The sequence below is a fragment of the Natator depressus genome, chromosome 27 (genome assembly GCF_965152275.1).
Source record: "Natator depressus isolate rNatDep1 chromosome 27, rNatDep2.hap1, whole genome shotgun sequence".
NCBI classification, from domain to species: Eukaryota; Metazoa; Chordata; order Testudines; family Cheloniidae; genus Natator; species Natator depressus.
This window is the reverse complement of record NC_134260.1, coordinates 3,021,249-3,041,952: the sequence shown is the minus strand read 5'-3', so window position 1 is coordinate 3,041,952 and position 20,704 is coordinate 3,021,249. Positions and strand designations below refer to the sequence as shown.

General features: G+C 43.1%; 1 protein-coding gene across 4 annotated transcripts in view; it reads right to left on the bottom strand.

Annotated features, from left to right (window-relative positions):
- NSF (N-ethylmaleimide sensitive factor, vesicle fusing ATPase) overlaps positions 1 to 15,387 on the bottom strand; it is a 181,488-nt gene extending 166,101 nt beyond the window's left edge. For 3 of the 4 annotated variants that reach the window (XM_074940980.1, XM_074940979.1, XM_074940983.1), the window contains exon 1: positions 15,248 to 15,387. In XM_074940980.1, coding sequence (XP_074797081.1) covers positions 15,248 to 15,280 — 33 coding nt within the window. In that variant the 5' untranslated portion in view covers positions 15,281 to 15,387. Of the gene's footprint in view, positions 1 to 14,474; positions 14,627 to 15,247 lie in introns of those variants that run through there. The other variant, XM_074940982.1, reaches the window with a different exon arrangement.
- Between the last annotated feature and the right edge of the window lie 5,317 nt (positions 15,388 to 20,704).

Here is a 20,704-nt window from a genome sequence, read left to right as displayed (position 1 = left end):
TCCCCCCAAGCGCTAACACCCTCTTTCCTAGGGAGGCTTGAGAATAATATCCTAACCAATTGATTACAAAGTGATCACAGACCCAAACCCCTCGGTCTTCGGACAATAGAGAAATCAGTCAGGTTCTTAAAAGAAGGATTTTATTTAAAAAAAAGGTAAAAATCACCTCTGTGTAATTAGGATGGAAAATAACTTTACAGGGTAACAAAAGATTCAAAAACACAGCAGAACTTCCTCTAGGCTTAGTTTCAAAGTCACAAAAAACAGGAATAAACCTCCCTCCAGCAAAGGAAAAATTCACAAGCAGAACAAAAGATAATCTAACACGCCTTGCCTGGCTTTTACTTACAATTTTTGTAATATGAGAGACTTTTAGGATGGTTTATAGGAGAAGGAGTTTTCTGACCTGATGCTTCTCTGCTTCCCAAGAGAACACACAAAACAAAACCTTCCCCCCACCCCCAAGATTTGAAAGTATCTTCTTTCCCCATTGGTCCTTTTGGTCAGGTGCCAACCAGGTTATTTAAGCTTCTTAACCCCTTACAGGTAAGGAGGAATTCTAGGCCACTCTTAGCTGTATGGTTATGACAAACACGAAATGCAAGGTTGTCAAACTACAACCACACACACCTCCAACTCCAGCCACAGGTGGGGAAAAGGAACTGAGGGGGGTCAGGGCAGCTCCACTCATACAGCCAGAGGAGCGGTCACAGCATGAGCGTTGCCCCCTGTGCGTACTGCTAGGCAAAAGACTCTGGCTCCGGCATGCTGGGCATGCACACACCTAAGTGGAAGACACGCCTGCATCTACTCGAAGAACTCCAAGGTCCCTCCGATCTGATTTGAGAGAAAATTTCCTCCTAACCCCTGCAGACAGCCAGCTGAAGCCCTACAGCATGAGATTTGATATTTGTTACCTACAGGCAGAATTCGAAACGTTATGAACATGTGGAGAGCAATGCAGGTCAGGCAAGGCCAGAAGGGACCACTGAGACCCTCCAGCCTGACCCATCCCACACACAGGCTGTAGAATTACTCCCAGAAGCTGGATTAAAGTATACCTTTGAAAGAGAGAGATCTAATCTCATTTCAAAGACCCCAAGTGATGGTGAGTTCACCACCTCCCCAGTAAGCTGTTCCAACATTTAACTATCTTCACTGCTAGGAAATTGTGTTTTATTTAAAGGTTGAATTTGTCCAGGTACAGCTTCCAGCCATTGGATCTTGTTCTGACTTTCTCAGCATGAATGAAAGCCCCCCTCCCCTCCGACACTCAGATATCTCTTGCCCATTTGTCTGTGCCTATACTCAGTGATCACCTCAACTTTCTCTTCCATAAGATGAGCAGATTGAGCTCCTTCAGCCCCACATTCTATGTCTTGTTTTCCAGCCCCTGGAGCATTTTTATGGCCCTGCTTTTAACTCAACTCAGTATTTTCACATCCTTCTTGAAATGCAGACACCAGAACTGGATACAGCATTCTAGTAGTGGTCTTACCAATGCCACATACAGAGGCAAGACCACTTCCCTACTTGTTGATATTCCTTTTTTTATACATCCAAGGATCACATTAGCCTGTTTTGCGGCAGCATTGTACTGACAGCTCATGTTGAGGAGATTTTCTGAAGTGACCTCTTACATCCTTCTGAGTCACTGCTTTCCTAGGTAGTCTCCCATCCTGTAGGTATTACCTGTGTTCTTCGTTCTCAGACGCATTACCTTGCATTTGGCTGTATTAAAATGCACTTTATTGGGCTATGACCATTTAATCAAGTAATTCAGATCACTCTGTAACACAGTTGTCCCCAAACTTTTTACCTTGCATCCCCCCTTACCTTTGTATGTGCCCCCTCCCCGGAGCTGGGGCCCAGGAGTGGGGACACAGATCTGGAAGGAGGGGACATGGACCAGGAGCAGAGCTGAGTGGTGCTCCCTCCCCACCCTGTGGGGGCTGGCCCAGGCCCCAGCTGTGTCCCCCCGAATGTTCCTCCACGCCCCCTAAGGGAGTTTGGGGACCTCTGCTGTAACCGTATCCTATCCTCATTATTTACTACCCTACCAAACTTTGTGTTATCTGCAAACTTTACTAGCAAAGATTTTATATCGTAGTCTAGATTATTGATAAAAATATTAACTAGCCTTGGACCAAGAACCAATCCCTAGGGCAGCCTGTAAGAAGCTGCCCCACTCCATTGATAACTTCCCATTTACATTTTGAGATCTACTGGTGAGACAGTTTTTAATTAATTTATTGTGTTCCCTGTTAATTCCATATAATGCAAGTTCATTATCCTAAATAGTAGCGTCTATTAGTTTATAGAACCTCTGACTTGATCTGCGTCCCCTTCAAATGAATTCACAGCTATATAGTGTATTAAACCAGCCTGGATTGAAGACAGCTACACAGGCTGCACCCTTCATTCAGGCAGAGAGATAGAAAGCACCTACTCAAGCTTTTCACCAAAAGGAAAAGCAGAAGCAGGGCCTGACCAGCTCCAAGTAAGGTATGAAATACTCAGAGAAAAAGACCCTGGCTTCCATTTTACTGAAGGCTCAACCAGAATTTCAGAAGCTCAGTGGAAATTAGTAGTAGTAAATATTTATATTATCATAATGCCCAAGAGTCCTAGTCATGGACCAAGACCCCATTGTACTAGGCACTATACCAAGATATAGCTTTGTCTCTCTAGTTCAGTACCTTCTGGACCTATAATGAAATGCTGCTTTGTGGTCATACTAGAGTTACTACCACTGCAATAATTTCCCTAAACAAAAAGCGTTAAGGCTGATCTCCAGTTGCAAAGGTAACACATTAATGTTAAGGGAATCTTTATAAAAAGTTTATAAAGGTTTAATAAAGGGATTGATATGCTTTAGTAAGTTGTTACAGATTCCAGTAGGTTGCTTATAGCCATGACTTATAACCATCATAATACAGACATGCTACAGACATGAGTAGTAACACTTCTTAACCCTTCATAAATTCATTATCTATCTGTAAGAGAATAGCTAACATAAAATGTGAACATTGCATGCACAGAAATGCAGTTAGGATTGTGTGGATGACCTTACCTACAGAAAAAATACACTGGGAAAACAGTCAAGTGAGATGACCCCATTTTCAAACCCTATTTCCCAAACATTGTCCAATTTGTCTCAAACTTTCCCCAATACCTCTATCCTGGCATAAAATGAAGAATTACAAAATTCCAACTGGATTAATTTTGGCAAAGTTGGGGAGGAGGAGTCAATGAAAAGCTAGTTTAAACCTTAAGTAGAGAGAGGGGAAAGTCTCATAATATCAAGCTGTGGCTTCAGAGCCCCAAGGAAAGAAGACTTAGCAAGCCAGGGGATAAGACACTATTCTCTAGTACACAACAACACTAGTTAGGCATACAGAACACATTTCACTAAAGAAAAGCCCATTTTGTAAGATCTGTGGATGGCATAGGTGAAGCCTGTGGCTTGTCCTGATTATTCGCAAGGCACAAGTTACTAGTTAAGCACCTTTAACTTACACAGGGCTTTACAAGCCCAGAAAACACACATCATTACCCTGTCTTATTTAGACAGTAAGCACTTCAGGGCAAGGAAACTGCTTGATACAACAGCTCTGGAGAGGGGAAGACTGGGGATTGTTGAGATGATTAGGAATGGCATAGCCTGAAGAGGGATTTGAAGATTATAAATCGGGATTTGATTAATTAGGAAAAGGGCCCCTGGCAAAGAAGTACTTGGAGACTATCCCAGGCATATGAGGCAGAGCAGAAAGCACAATGTTGAAAGTGGGAGAAGGAGAAATGAGAGGAATGACATAGGCACAGCCAAAATTATACAGGGCCTTGTAGGGACGGCAAAAAAAAAATAAAAAGAATTTGATGCAGAAAAAGACAGGAGGCCAACAGACATGACTAGAGCAGCAGAAGAGGGAGATAAATAGAACTTTGTTCACCGTATTTTAAACAAACCGGGGAGGAGAGGCAGCAGGAAGATACTTGTAATGACCTCCTGATTTGCTCAGGACATGCACAGGGATTTTAGCATTGAGTACAGAGAGGAAAGTGAATTATGGAAGTAAGAGGAAGAAATCAAAGGACTTGCCTAGATAGTGGATATGATGGGGAGGGGAAAGGAGAGACTGATGAAAGTGGAGAAGATACTGAACCTGAATAATATTTGTGCTTTCTAGTCAACAGATAAGTCCTCTATGAATTTAAAATTATAGACCTTAGTCCAGGGGTGGCCAACCTGTGTCTCTGGAGCCACATGCAGCTCTTCTGAAGTTAGTATGCGGCTTCTTGTATAGGCACCAACTCCGGGGCTGGAGCTACAGTCGCCAACTTTCCAATGTGCTGGGAGGTGCTCACTGCTCAAACCCGGGCTCTGCCATAGGCCCTGCCCCCACTCCACCCCTTCCCCACCCTGAGCCTGCCATGCCCTCGCACCTCCACCTCCCACCCAGAGCCTCCTGTATACCACGAACCAGCTGATCGGGAGGTGCAGGGAGAGAGGCGAAGGCGCTGATTGGCAGGGCTGCCAGTGGGCAGGAGGCACTAGGACCAGGGGGGTGGAGTTGATTGGGGCTGCCGACGTATTACTGTGGCTCTTTGGCAATTTACAGTGGTAAAGTCTGGCTCCTTTTCAGGCTCAAGTTGGCCACCCCTGCCTTAGCCAATGAACCAAAGGAATTAAATAATGCCATGATGCCTTGATAACACTAAGCAGCTGGCATGCTATGACCTCTGCTTGTTACACTAATCTTAATCATCTCACTGTTACATGTGCTCCCAGTCTGTAGTATCCATCTGCTGTGTCTCATAAATATTGACAGCATGCAGGTGGACTGCTTGAGTCTAAGACTGAGGACTTCAGACACCACCACAATACATATTAAATATTAGCTGGCCTTATGAACACTAACATCTTTGGAGAGCTGCACTGAAAAAAAGGAACAACAGATTCTACTAGAACTAATATAATTCATGGGATGTAGGAGGGAAGAGATGTGGATTCATGGCAGGAAGTAGTAAAAAAATAAATGGGTTTGCACAAGAGTTTAAGTCCAACTATTTATTCATACTCAAAACCCACAAATTAAAGATGTACACATCAAAAATATCATGAAACATCTGTTATAAACACAAAATGCAAGATTTCCACAGTGCATTGATCTTCCACGAGCTGACAGACAGTACATTTAGCATAAAAGATGACCTGAGTCAAACTGCATCCTGAAGAGGCAATTCTCATTGCAAACTAACATCAGCAGAAGAGCCCAGAGCAAAATCAGCCTTGTGTACACTCTGAGGACAGGGTTTTGCAGACTTTATTCCAAAAAGGATGTTTAACGCCAGAAAGGATCATAATGATCATCCAGTCTGACCTCCCGTGTAACATGAGCTATAGGACTTCCCTGAATTAATTCCTATTTGAACTAGAGAAGATCTTTTAGAAAAACATCCAATCTTGATTTAAAATTTGACAGTGATGGAGAATTCACCACAACCCTTGGTAAATTGTTTCAATGATTAATTACCTCACTATAGAAAAAATACACTCCTGATTTCCAGTCTGAATTTGTTTAGCTTCAACTTCCAGCCAGTGGATCATGTTATAGCTCTGTCAGCTAGACTGAAGAGTCCTCTACTGTATTTCTGTTCCCTATGTAGATACCTACAGTCTATGATACAGTTTACCCCTTACCTGTCTCTTTGAACAGCTAAATTAAGGTCCTTGAGTCTTTCACTACCAGGCACATTCTCCAATCCTTTAATCATTCTCATGGCTATTCTCTGAACCCTCTCCAATTTATCAACAACCTTTTGAATTGTGGACACAAGAACTGGACATGGTATTCCAGCAGTGGCCACACCAGTGCCAAACATATATATAACCCACCTAGGACTTAAAGAAAACCTCTATTATCTTTTATTGCCACAGAGTTCTTTTTGTGCCCTTTGGCTTCCCTTATCAATTTTCTACACTCCCTATTTTCTAATTTATATTCATTGTTACCAAAAAACAGTTACCTACCTTTCAGACCTTTCTTCAAGGTATGTTGCACAAGTCCATCCCACTGTAGGTATGTACATGCCTTGTGCACAGTTGTCAGAGAACGTTTTCTCTCAGCATTACCAGTCAGGGCAGCTCAAGTGCCCTCTGCCATCATGCACCACTGCATGCAGATATAAGAGGATGGAGCTGCTCCCAACCCCCAATCAGCAATACCACATTATGTAAGCTAATTCTGTATTCTCCCTCCAATTTGCCATGAGATAAATTGGACTACAGGTAACACTGATGTTTCTCATGCTGCAAGGTAGCTGCTGGGTTCCCCCTTACCTTACAATTTATTACTTCAAATCCTAACATTAACAAACCATTACCAGAGACACAAAAGCAACTATAAGAGCAACACAGGGGGCAGGAAGTTCATTGATGTTGATAATACATAACATTTATGCAGCATTTTTCATTCTGGAGAATCCAAAATTGTGACACTGTTCATCTAAATAGAGCATCATTTAGATTTAGCCACCACTAGGACAGAGGGCAGCAAGTAATCTGTGCACTTCACACTGCACAGCAGTTGGAATGGGATTTTGTATTATTTTAAATAAGGACAGCACAGTAATCTTACAAGAATTACTTCAGGGTCCATACAGAATAGACAAGCCTTCATAATAAGAAATAATAATCCCTTCATGTCCTGCCCGAATGATCCTAACAGAAATTGTACGGATCCCAATTTATCCACCACAGAATAATGAAATTCTGAGTCAACCATACCAGGATTTGAACCTGTGTTACTAGGGGGTCCAGGTAGTTCAAACCAAGGACTTAAATTGCTAAGCATTGCCTTCAGCCATTTTCAGATATGGTGCTACACATAAATTGGTGCTTCTGTTATCCCCCTCTGAAAGCCAGGATAAGGGTCCAGAACAAAGGTTTGGTGCTTGTGATTAAAATAAAATCATCAGTGCTTGTGAAGTAGTACAAATTTAGCCTGGAATAAGCTTTCTGGGATATTGCTTGGGATTTTAATACAATGCAAACTCCAAGTTATAAAGGGAAACTCAAAACAATTAAGCTGTTACCACAGCTGCCAATTAAACTCAGTTAATTCATGCAATTAACTCAAAAAAATTAATCGTGATTAATCAGTTTTAATTGCACTGCTCAACAGAATACCAACTGAAATTTATTAAATATTTTTGATGTTTTTCTACATTATCATACATATTGTACTCTGTGTTGTAATTGAAATCAGTGTATATTATTTTTATTATAAATATTTGCACTGTAAAAATGATAAACAAAAGAAACAGCATTTTTCAAGTCACCACATACAAGTACTGTAGTGCAATCTTTGTTGCGAAAGTGCAACTTACAAATGTAGATTTTTTTTGTTACATAACTGCACTCAAAAACAAAACAATGTAAAACTTCAGGGCCTACAAGTCCACTCAGTCCTATTTCTCGTTCAGCCAATCGCTAAGACAAACAAGTTTGTTTACATTTACAGAAGATAATGCTGCTCGCTTCTTATATACGTCACCAGAAAGCGAGAACAGGCATTTGCATGGCACTTTTGTAGCCAGCATTGCAAGGTAATTTACATGCCAGATACGTTAAACATTTGTATGCCCCTCCATGCTTCGGCCACCATTCCAGAGGACATGCTTCCATGCTGACGACGCTCATCAAAAAAAATAATGTGTTACTTAAATTTGTGACTGAACTCCTTGGAGGAGAATTGTATGTCGCCTGGTCTGTTTTACCCACATTCTGCCATATATTTCAGGTTATAGCAGTCTCGGATGATGACCCAGCACACGTTCATTTTAAGAACACTTTCACTGCCGATTTGACAAAACACAAAGAAGGTACCAATGTGAGATTTCTAAAGATAGCCACAGCACTCAACCCAAGGTTTAAGAATCTGAAGTGCCTTCCAAAATTTGAGAGGGATGAGGTGTTGAGCATACTTTCTATGCTTTCAGAAGCCTTAAAAGAGCAACATTCTAATGTGGAAACTACAAAACCCGAACCACCAAAAAAGAAAATCAACCTTCTGCTGGTGGCATCTGACTCAGATAATGAAAATGAGCACACGTTGATCCACACTGCTTTGGATTGTTATTGAGCAGAACCCATCATCAGCATGGACGCATGCCCCCTGGAATGCTGGTAGAAGCATGAAGGGACATTTGAATCTTTAGCGCATCTGGCACATAAATATCTTGCGACACCAGCTACAATAGTGCCATGAGAATACCTGTTCTCACTTTCACTTTCAGGTGACATTGTAAACAAGAAGCGGGCAGCATTTTCTCCTGAAATGTAAACAAACTTATCTGTCTGAGCGATTGGCTGAACAAGAAGTAGGACTCAGTGGACTTGCAGGCGCTAAAATTTTACATTGTTTATTTTTGAATGCAGTTACTTTTGTACATAATTCTACATTTGTAAGTTCAACTTTCATGATAAAGAGATTGTACTACAGTACTTGTATTAGGTGAATTGAAAAATACTATGTCTTTTTTTTTTTTACAGTGCAAATACTTGTAATCAAATATAAAGTGAGCACTGTACACTTTGTATTCTGTATTGTAAATGAAATCTATATATTTGAAAAAGTAGAAAACATCCAAAAATATTTAAATAAATGGTATTCTATTGTTGTTTAACAGTGTGATTAATCAAGATTAATTTTTTTTAATCGCTTGACAGCCTTAGTTGTTACCATCAGGGTGGATTTTATTTAAATCAAATTGATTTAAATCATGATTTAAATCACTAGTCAGGAAGACTCAATTTAATCATGGATTTTACATAAAAGTGCATTCTTCTTGGTTGTTATAACCTTAATACATATTCTTCACAACTCAGAGATAGATGTAGGTTTCATTTTTAGAAGGAACACACTATACATTTTAAAGTGATTTATTTTGAAAACTTTTCAGATTAGTTTTACAGCTATATCAGAAAATGAATGATTGGTTGGTTGGTTATTTCATTTACCAAATGTAATTGAAGCAGATATTTATGAAATCATTGGGAGGTGAACTATCTCCAATTCAACAGGTTAATCATTAATATTTGGAGGATTTTCTTGCCATGCTGTATTAGGAGGACATCACCAGACAGACATTTAAATTGTTTTATTTAACTAAAACAATGTTATATATTCTGGATTTTTTTCTTCAAAAGCAAACATATAATATTTTAACAAAACAAGCATATGAATTTTTGAATTTAGTTAAACATTCAAGTTTTTTAAATCAGGTTTGTTTTTGTTAAAATTGTTAATGAAATTTAAAAAAAAATTAAATCGACTATCTCAGCCATGTCAACATGAGAAACTTAAAATATTGGCTTCTGCAGCTAACTCAGTCGTATTCACCTTCATTTTCCTGTTTGTTCATAATCTGGAAAAGAAAAACAAGCTTTCCTGCTTTTTCAGGTCCCAAACGATTTCTCAATTTGGAATGAATTAGTCCAAAGGAAGAAAATGTTCCCTTCTAGTGAGAGAATGGTATGCTAGATCTCAAATCAATGAAGGCTACACTCAGAAAGACCAAGACTTCTGGAATATGCTGCTCAAACGTTTTCACTTTTGTTTCTACTGGCTGTCCCTTCCTTCTCACATTTATCTCCAGACTTCTTCTCCTTGTCCAGATCTATTCTGCCCTCAACAATCTTCTATTTATTGAACTTTTTGGAACTTTGCACTTTTAGAGACAGGTAAGGGTTGACTCTGTATACACAAATTTGCAGAGGGACAATAGGGTTGAGGTCTGTTATTTCTCACCTCTATATATTATTTATTTATTTACTTACTTTAAAAAAATTTTGCTGTTAACAAGCATGTTATCTCTGGAGACACAAATCCACAGTTTGAGAACTGCAAAACTAGACTGAGCCCCATTGGGTAGACAGAAAGATTAACCTAAATAATCTGTACAGAAGCCCCTGGAACCTAGTAAGATTGGGTCCCTAGTCGATGAACTATTGGAACTCATTTACAAAACTTTTCTTAAACATTACATGAATATATTGTCTCATACTATAGAATTTGGCTTTATAATCCCTATTCCATGATGAGATATCCTTAGATAGGTTTTTTCCCTCAAAAAGCATTTTATTAAAAAAAATCCGATTTAAATAAAAAAATCCAATTTTTTTTTAAAATCATTGATTTTTATCCACCCTGGTTACCATCCACAAATCGGATGTCCTAGAGAGACAGAGAAGTTGATGGCATTAAATGAAGTCTTGGACATGGTGTTTTCCATTTTTGGAGTCCTAGGGGGGGATAAGTTTGATATTCATAGTAGAAATAAGTTACTAATTGCCAGTTCTCTACTGAATATGAGAATCAGCATTACCTTTGTACTGATAGACAAAGATGCTCCTCATTTGACAGAGGAAAGCTTAACTTGCTAATCCTGACAGCAGGTTACGCAATAGCATCTAAATCAGGGCGAGATTTTGTTCTTACATTGAGAACAGGATGTTAAAACCTGATGCTTGGCTCCCTGTACTAGATGAATATTAAACCACTGTACTTGTAATTTACCATATGTTAGTCGCATTCCTCTCTCCTTTACCATGACTCTGAAAATGTACCTTGAAACTGCAAAATTAGATTCCCCTATTTCCTCACTACCTTTTTATTTTCATTTATATTCCTGATGGCAAGCTATTGAATCTCCTTAAGTAGGTCTGAAGCAGTCTTAAGCACAAAGATCTGGGCTTCTGTTGCAATTGTGATGTAAGGATCTCTGCTCTGCTCTCCTTGCTTGATGCTTGTGACCCAGTAGGGAGTTGAAACTGACTGTTTCTCCATCCTGTTGGTGCACAAGAAAGGAGCTAGTAAGAACCAGTGTGCTGTGACCATGTGATGTTGCAGTCACAACACATCTTATATGAAGCCTGATTACGTTAAGTGGCTTGCAACAGACCTTGTGTTAAGATCAACAGAATCACTTTGGAAGTTTAAAAATATGAAGACATCATTTTCTCTACAGCCACCCTTTGGGAACTGTGTTTAGAAACAATAACCTAATGTATTTTTTTTTCCTACATTAGTACATGACACCTATCTCCTGTAGCTCAATTTTTGGAAATCAGCAAACCAATACAAACACGGTATTTCCAGGAGAATCAAATATATCCTAAGTAGCTTCATCTTCAAATTATTTTATATCCATCAACTCATTAATACTCAATATCACTAAGACGAAGGTAGGAAAGTATTAGCCCCACTTTACAGATGGGGAAAAAAAGTTCAGTGAGTTGACAGAGGCCAAGACTGAGCTGGTGTTGGAGCGACAATAAAAACTATGATGTTTCTGACATCCATTTCTGTGTTCAGACCACCAAACCATGACTCAAGCTCTTCAGACGTTTATAAAAAAAATCAAATTGTGTCACTAACATAGTTAAGACTCTTTCTTTACAAAAGACCTCAGAAAATAAGTATCCAATTTAATTCTTCATTACCTCAATATGGTCATATACATAAACAAGACACCACATCTTAATATAGATCCCGAATGTTATAAATTGAAATTTCCTCCTGTAGGTCCCATTGCTGGCAAGTGAGGGAAACTAACCACCAGTACCACGGGTTTCATAGGACATTATTCTGTCACTTGTCTGGAGCTATTTCTGGTTTTAATCATGTAGGTTTTGAATTTTTTTTAAAACATCTTAGTAGTCAAAATGCTTAATTTAAAAAGCAAAGAAGAATAAAAAAATCACAAATATGAGTTTAGCAAGTGCTCTGCACTGTTTGTGTTTTCATGGGGTACATCATACACCCATTGTCCAAGAAAAAGACAAACCTGACAACAAATGCTTTTCCAAGACATCAAACCTAAATTGGCAGGATTTCCCTTCAAGTTCTGTAATGGTTTAGTTTTACTGAAAGATCAGCAATATCAACCACATGAGCATCTAGTGTGTGTAACATCACAGGTAGGAGACCCTCATTTCCGGCTGCGAAGCCTCCATTTCCATCTGCTTCATTTGTCCATCAAAAAGGTTTTGCAAATTAAATTCTTCTGTTTTGGAAGGAGTTGTGCTCCTTAAGCATGTGTAACAAGTTCAACAATATCAAGTCAAACTTAGTGCCTTTGAAGGCGAACAGCTGTGTTCTTTACCTGATTATCCTGAAAACATTAATTCCTATCACAATGAGATTTTAGTGGCTTTAAGTTACTTTGAGTTTGAATAGTAAGCTTTTTTTTTTAAAAAAAAAGCTGTTGAATAAATGTTAATTTTCATGAAAGTGAAGTGTCTTAAGCGGGCTGCTGCTGAGATTCTCCTTAGATAAAAAAAAGAGACTCTAGGCAAGAAGTACAGAGTGGCATACACTCCTCTTCACTCCTCCCTTGACGCAGGTGCTTCCACTGCCATAAAGCCTCGGCTTGTATTTTCGAAAGCAAGCAAAATTTGAACTTCAGAGATGAGCAGGACTGGTAACTACAACAGATACCTGTGTTTACTCTAGCCAGAGACAGGTTTCAGAGTGGTAGCCGTATTAGTCTCTATCAGCAAAAACGAGGAGTCCTTGTGGCATCTTAGAGACTAACAAATTTATCTGGGCATAAGCTCTCGTGGGTTAGAACCCACTCCATCAGATGCATGGAGTGGAAAATACAGGAGCAAGTATAAATACATGAAAAGATATGAGATGCCTTACCAAGTATGAGACGCCACTAGCCTTCAGCCCCCAACTAAAACCTCTCCAGCGCATCATCAAGGATCTACAACCTATCCTGAAGGACGATCCCTCATGCTCACAGTCCTTGGGGGACAGGCCAGTCCTCGCTTACAGACAGCCGCCCAACCTGAAGCAAATACTCACCAGCAACTACACACCACACAACAAAAATACTAACCCAGGAACCAAACCCTGCAACAAACCCCCGGTGCCAACTTTGTCTACATATCTATTCAAGGGACACCATCATAGGACCTAACCACATCAGCCACACCATCAGGGGCTCGTTCACCTGCATATCTACCAATGACCTCGCTGTTAAGCTTGACATTACTACAGTAAAAGTTCAGACCAGATTTCTGTTTAAAGCTTGAATCTAAGTGCTCCAATATCTACTCGGTTGCTCAGATTGCCTTGAAATTTGGTGTGCCTTATGGCAGCACAGGATTCTGTTAGGGATCCAAATTTGGGGACATTTGAACAAGGGGCTCCCAAGATACAGCACCTGAAAAAAAAATAGCTTTTCTTAACATTAAGAGACTCTGGCACCCAAATTTCGCTTGCAGAGAGAGATCAAACAAGTGCTCCATTGCACCAGGGTCTCCAGCATTTGAACGTTATCCTCACTGAGTGCATGCCACCCACCAGCCCTCCAAGGAAAAATCAAACTAAAGATTACTTTGAAAATGGTTTTGTTACTCTAGTTGAGTTTGTCAGAAGCCTCTTGCATTGAATGATGAACTAAAGAATTAAACTATGCATGTGCAGACCGAGGGGCTATTTAGAAAGCTACCTCTTTATAATAAAACCTGGGACTATCACAGTCAAAGTCTAATCCCAGCTCTACCCCAGGCATTGTAAAGCTACATTTACACTCCAGTGGCTGTGTCACTGCAGCTGTGCTGCTGTACCTAATGTCATAGTGAAGAGGCTTCCTACATCAACAGAAGAGGTTTCTTCCATCAGTGCAGCTAATCCAGCTCTCCGAGAGGTGGTAGCTAAATCAACAGAAAAATTCTTCCATTGACCTACCCACTTCTAAATCAGGCGCTACGTAAACCTAACTAGAGGACTCAACATGTTTAATTTTTCACAACCTTGAAAAACTAGGTCAATCTAATTTTTAAGTGATGCTCAAACCTGAGTTCAAATCCCAACCTAGGACAGGAATCTCAAATTAAAAGCAAGCATATTGTTCCAATCTGCCTCTATCAAGGGGGATTTTTATTATGGGGAAATGTAATCTAAGGACAACAGAATATTCACACTGAAATTATTTTCTGAAAAGAAAATAAACTATAGAAGCAAGTGCAATTCGCACTGGAAGAGTAAATGGGAACAGGGGGAAGGGGCTGGGGACCAGGTGATGGGAAGGGGAGAGGTGGGACTCTGAGAAGCGGGATACGAGGGATCAGAGTTGGGGGACCAGGGGAGAATAGGGACAGGGCACCTGTCAGCCCCACATTCCCCTCCTGTGGGTGTGCCACGATCTGGGGGACCCGGCCCGGGGGAAAGGGGGGTGACTGGAGAGAAAGGGGACCCAGCATGGGGGGGGAGGAGGAGGGGAGGGGGCCCCCTGGGGAAGGAGGGATGACCGGGAGGGGGGAAAGGGGGACTCGGCCCAGGGGAAAGGGTGGGGGGCTGGGGGCAAGGGGGGATTGGGCCGGGGAGGAAGGGGGTGACTGGGGGAAAGAGGACCCGGCACGGGGGGGGAGAGGGACGCCCCTCACGCGCACTCACCCGCCCCGCCATCTCGCCGCGGCTCCCTGCAGACACCAACCAGCGGCCGAACGTTAGCGCGTAAGGCGGCCGCGCATGCGCGCTGCAGCCATACCGCACTGCGTCCGGGGCGGAGCGCCGCCTCCGCAGGTGATTCAGCAGCGTCGCCGAGCGCCCGGCAGAGGGCGGGGCTGCGCGCCCCGCGCTCCGTGAGGTGACGTCACCCTGCCGGGCGGTGCCCGCGCTGCGCTGCGCCGGGCCGCGCCGCGCCGGGCCGGGCCGGGCCGGGACCTGGGGGGCCGCCCGGCAGCCCCCGGCTCCTGCGGGCCCGCCCGGGCTCAGGCGGAGGGAGGCAAAACCGGGAGTTGGCATTTCGGAGAAACGCGGAGGTTTAAAAGCCGCCTCGGGAAGCGGGGGGCCCCACACGGGCTGCCGCCCCCGCCCGCGCCGGCTCGCGGGGCGAGGGTCTCTCTGCAGCACGCTGAGGCAGCCCCGGCGAGCGCACGGACGCCTACCCGCGCTGGCGGTTCCCCCTCCATTCACCGGTTTCATGGGGCCCCGCCCCACCCTTCCGCCTGTAGTTGCCCCCCCTCCCTCCCCCGTGCTCCTGCCGGAGAGCGGGATCAGGCCGCGGGGGCTTGCCCACCTCCCTGACAGGCGCGCTGGGCAGGTGCGGTGGGCCAAGCCCCAGCGCCCTGACCCTGCTCCCGGCAGGAACACCGGGTGGGTGGAGTGGGTCAGGGCAAGGGGGCACCCATTTTTCTGGGCCCCCCAGTTGGCCGGGGCTAACCCACCACTGCATACTGGATCCGGGATTTGGGTTCCATTGGCTCAGCTTGCTTGCATCAGGAGCCCTGGGTTCCAGGCTTTACAGGCAGGTTTCAGAGCAGCAGCCATGTTAGTCTGTATCCGCCAAAAGGAAAGGAGGACTTGTGGCACCTTAGAGACTAACACATGTATTTGAGCATGAGCTTTCATGAGCTACAGCTCACTTCATCGGATGCATGCAAACTTTAAAGACTGTCAGGGACAGTGTCTAAACCTGGGTGCCCCAGCCAGCTGAGAGCATGTGGGATTCAGCCATGGATCCCCTCACAGCAATCTGAGTGCCCAGCATGGGGAGTTCAACCAACTCTGTGACAACCATGATGAAATAACTTGCCTGTAGAAGTGATTCTTCCAGATCATAGTTGAGCCACATGGGCAGGACAATGGAGGGAACCTTGCCACGCTGGTGCCTATGCTAGGGATGCTGTGCGTGCTCTTTGAGATGAGGACTGCGTCTCCCTCTCTGAAAAGTGCCCAGCACATTCTGGATGCTTCCTCCAGCTAAATACACAGCAGTAAATGTTCAGTACACATTCTGAGGCTAGAAGGCTTCATCCTCCAGGGCTGTGAATCCAACACCCCTCATCAGCACCCAATTTACACATACAACAAAAATCTTTCTAGTTAAAGACCAACCTAGATGACCCTTTTTTGTTGTTTGTTTGTAGGATCACATAAAATAGGTTTCATGGTGAAATCCTGACTGTATAACCAGCCCTTAAAAACACCTTGTACTGTGCATTATTGCTAGTTTTCTGATGAACATTAATGCTACATTTTAATTCCCCTCTAGAAATCCTTTGATTAAAGATTTTCCCTCCAGGATTTTATGAGTCTGTAATAGTTATTGCTTGTTCTTGGGCCCAGTTTTAGAAGACATCCCCATTTTTCATGTTAATTCTCAAAGCCAGTTTTCCATTTGTAGAAATCTATCCAAACAAACATGCACAGAGACAGAATCCTTAAGGAAAAATGGAACAGCAAAAAGCTCTTGGAACGAAAATAACATTGGAGAGAGTAACAGGGACACTAGCCTATAGAAAGGTCACCTTGTCTGGTGAAAAGTTCTCTGTTAAAAGTTATTACAGCTAATGTGGATTGAAGAGATGGTTGCCCCTTGTTTCTAATACAGTGCAAAGCCTAGCGGTGTTGGAATTTAAGGGGAGAAAGCAGAGGATTTCTTTACCTCTGGTGGTGTTTATTTTCCTAATATTGGATAATCATGCCAGCCAATGTGGCTTTTATCCCTGGCTTATAAAAAAATGCTTCTGAAAAACAATATTTACCATTTGATGCAAAGAAATTTATTAAAAGCAACTTCTGCATAGGTTCTCAAACCGGCACCCCTCACGGGAGTATCTGACTATCTCCCAAGTATTTGAAAATGACAACAGTCTCTCTCTCCCTTTGCAGGAGATAGGAGTAAATGCTTAATTAGAATTTAAGGTTTGGTGCTGGGGGGGTGAGAAAGACTTATTGTGGGAAAGCCATGCTGAAGACATTTCCCTAAGGAAGAAGCCACACTGTGATGTAGCCACAAGTTGAACCCTGGGTCCCTGATACACATGGTCGTATCTAGCACAATACCGGAGAATCATGTCTGTGACTCCACACTAAGACAGAGGAAGCTTTCCTACTTTCTTCCCCTTCTTTCTCAAAAAATCTTCTAGTGCCTGAAACTGTGCACCAGCATGGATAGGTACCACACTGCAAACTGATCTTATTGGACTGCTGGTGGCTTATACATTCTGTTGAATCAGGGTCTTTCAAAGTGTCACCCAGAGTCAATGACAGCTTTGGGGTTCTAAAACATGGCCTGTGGCCACCCCTCTGAACTACAAGAGAAAGACAAATGATCAAACACTGAAACAGGCACAAGGAATGTATGTTCTTAGTCACAGAAAATGCTGATATCACACCTGAGGAAAGATTGTCTTTATGGTTAAGGTACAGGACTGGTAGACAGCAGTCATGGGTCCCACTCTCTGCCCTGTCACTGACTTGCTGTCTGACTTTGAATAATTCCAAGACTCCAAGGCCAGCAGGGACCACTGTGGCCATCTTGTCTGACCCCTTGTGTCACACAGACCGGAGAACGGCCCCAGAATAATTCCTAGAGCGTAAGTCACTGTGCCGCTCTATGCCTCAGTCCCCCACCAATAAACTGGGGATGCTGACCTTCCTCCAGCTGAGTGGGCAGGCTCTGTTTGCCAGAAGCTGGGAATGGCTGACAAGGCATGGATCACTTGATTGCCTGTAGTGTTCATTCCCTCTGGAGCACCTGACATTCTGTTGGGGCTTCCTGTCGGAAGACAGGATACTGGGTTAGATGGACCTTTGGTCTGACTCAGTATGGCTGTTCTTAGGTTCTTATGATCTGGGAGTTGTGGATCACAACCTCAACATGAATCAGCAATGTGATGCCGTTGCAAAAACAGCAAATGCAATTTTAGGTTACGTTAACAGAGGCATAGTGTGTAAGTCATGGGAGGTGACAGTACTGGTCCACTCGGCGCTGGTTAGGCCTCAGCTCGACTACTGTATCCAATTTTGGTCACCGCTGTAAAGAAAGGATGTAGAGAAACTGGAAAGGATCCAGAGGTGACCAACAAAGATGATCAAAGGGATGGAATGCAGCCATACGAGCAAAGGCTGAAGGAACTAAGATTGCTTTGGAAAACAGAAGATTAAGGGGGGACATGATAGTGGTCTTCAAGTACTTGAAAGCCTGGCCTAAAATCATGGAGAAAAGTTGTTCTCTCTGGCCATAGGAGGCAGGACAAAAGGCAATGGGGTCAAACTCCAGCACGGCAGATTTAGATTAAATCTCAGGAAAAACTTCCTCCCTGTAAGAACAGTCAGATAATGGAACAGACTGGCAGGGCCAGATTTAGGGGAAGGCGACCCAGGAAATTAATTATTTTATTTGCTTATATATGGCATGAATAAATACACATTTAGAGATCCTAGCATGCAATTTATCATCTTATATGACAGAGATAAATCATGCATGCAAAGCATGAAATTGGCTACAGATGCAATAAAAATAAGGTATTCAAAAGACTAACAAATGGACAGGTGACGCCGAAGATGCTTTTCACCTGGGGCACCAATTGGTCTAAGGCCGGCCCTGCCGGTTGCCTCGGAGGTTGTGAAAGCTCCTTCACAGGTGGTTTACAAAAGGAATCTGGAGCCATCAGTCCTGGATGCTATAGACACAACAAATCCTGCATCTTAGTGGCGGGTTAGACTACATGACCCTTGTGCTCCCTTCTAAGCTAAGTTCCATCTAAGTTGCGCGGCTACACAGCCACACAGCAGCCTATTAAGTGCCACGCAGGCGCTCAGGCTGCAGCAGGGAGAGATGCCTCTCCCTCAGCCCGAACCCGCCACGGACGGGGGAGAGGCGCCACCCCTGGCCCCAACCCAGCCTGGACCTGCCGTGGTGGGGAGAGGCACCTTCACAGAATCATAGAATATCAGAGTTGGAAGGGACTTCAGGAGGTCATCTAGTCCAACCCCCTGCTCAAAGCAGGCACAATCCCCAATTTTTTTTTGCCCCAGTTCCCTAAATGGCCCCTCAAGGATTGAACTCACAACCCTGGGTTTAGCAGGCCAATGCTCAAACCACTGAGCTATCCCCTCCCCCCAGCCAAGGTTCTGCCATGGCAAAAGAGGACTGAGGGGAGTCCTCTCTCCCTGCCATAGCCCCCGGGGCAGCCTGCACCCCCAGCTGGCTCCCTCACCACCACCCCCACACCCCAACCCTCTGCCCCAGCCCTGAGCCCCCTCCCACACTCCAAACCCCACCACCACCACATGAATTTTGTTATGTACACCGGTATGAAGGTGATGTGTCACACATCACCTCCATATTGGTGCACATAACAAATTCGTTCCGCACATGCGTGGGAAAAATTAGAGGGAACACTGCTTCTAACCCTATGATTCTATAGTGATTAAGGCATTCCGAGTTGCAGGGAAGGAGGTGACACAACCCATCACTGGTCTGGGTTGAACCATAATACATCACAATATCTGCATGGGGAATAAATATTTAATAATAGGCTATTTGATCTAGCAGAGAAAGGTACATCATCATCCAATTGATGGAAGTTGCAGCTAGACAAATTCAGACTGGAAATAAGGCGTACATCTTTAAGGATGCGAGTAATGAGCCATTGGAAGTATTTATCAAAGGTCATGGTGGATTTTCCACCACTGACAATTTTAAAATCAAGGTTGGATGTTGTTCTAAAAGCTCTGCTCTGGGAATTATTTTGGGGCAGGTCTCCAGCCTGTACAATCCAGGAGGTCAGACAGATGATCACAATGGTCCCTTCTAGCCCTGGAATCTATGAATCTACTGCTCATCACTCCTGAAGGGAAGACTTGCAGGACCCAAACGCAGTCAGGCCTGCTGAGGAATCAGGAATCAGGGGGCTGTAACCCTGGGCCCAGTCTAAAAGGTGGAGAATCGTGGAATTCAACCCTGAGAATGGTGAAGGAGAGACGCCTGTCACCTGAGGGTGTGAACTTGGAGAGACTAGGGATGGATCAGAGGTGGAGCTAGTCTTGAACCATGACAGATGTTTTACTGCCCATCCTAACCCCTTTGATTAGTCCTTCAGCCAATTGGTAATCCAGGGGACAGTGTTCAGAGTTTAGCCAAACTAAACTGGCTTTGAAAGTAAGATTTCATAACACATTTCATACCTTAGTAAAACCCAAGTATGACTCTTGTGTTCCCTTCTGCCTCCAACTTGGTAATCTGACCTATAAAATATCTTGTTTATCTGGCAAAACTGATTCTGTACACTGAATGCCATTTATTGCTCAGGGTTATTTTTCCTCTGGAGTGATTTTTTCTTTTAATACTCATCTCATCATTTTACTAGGGAATCGAAGCTGGTCTTGATGGCTGCTAATTGCCAGGATTTCTCCCCCCACCCCCTAAATATTTTTTTTTTAAGATCAGTATTTGCTTTTCAACTCTTGTAAGATAAGGGACAGCTGGATAGAACCAGGAGGAGGAACAGAAGTGCTAGGAGCCAGACAGAAAAGAGTACCACTTGTAAGTTTCAGCAGAATGAACAAAAATGTATCACTTTAGGTTAGTTATTGTGATTTATGCATGATAATGTTTTAATTAGAGGTTTAGAATGGAATGCATATAGACAGGAACACAGATAAGGGAACATGGTAAACCGAGTCTGTGCGTAGTTCCATGACAGCAGATAAAAGATAGGTGATTAACAATAAGAGAGGTCAGAAGAAACATGGGAGGAACAGTGAAACACAGAAGAGACCGGAGATTTGAAGAGTTATCCTGTCCCAGGAGAGGTGATTTGGCCATTTACTTTTCTTGCCTTGACTGTGTTTTCATGTAATAATTCATAGGTGATAATCGCATTGTCTTAAAC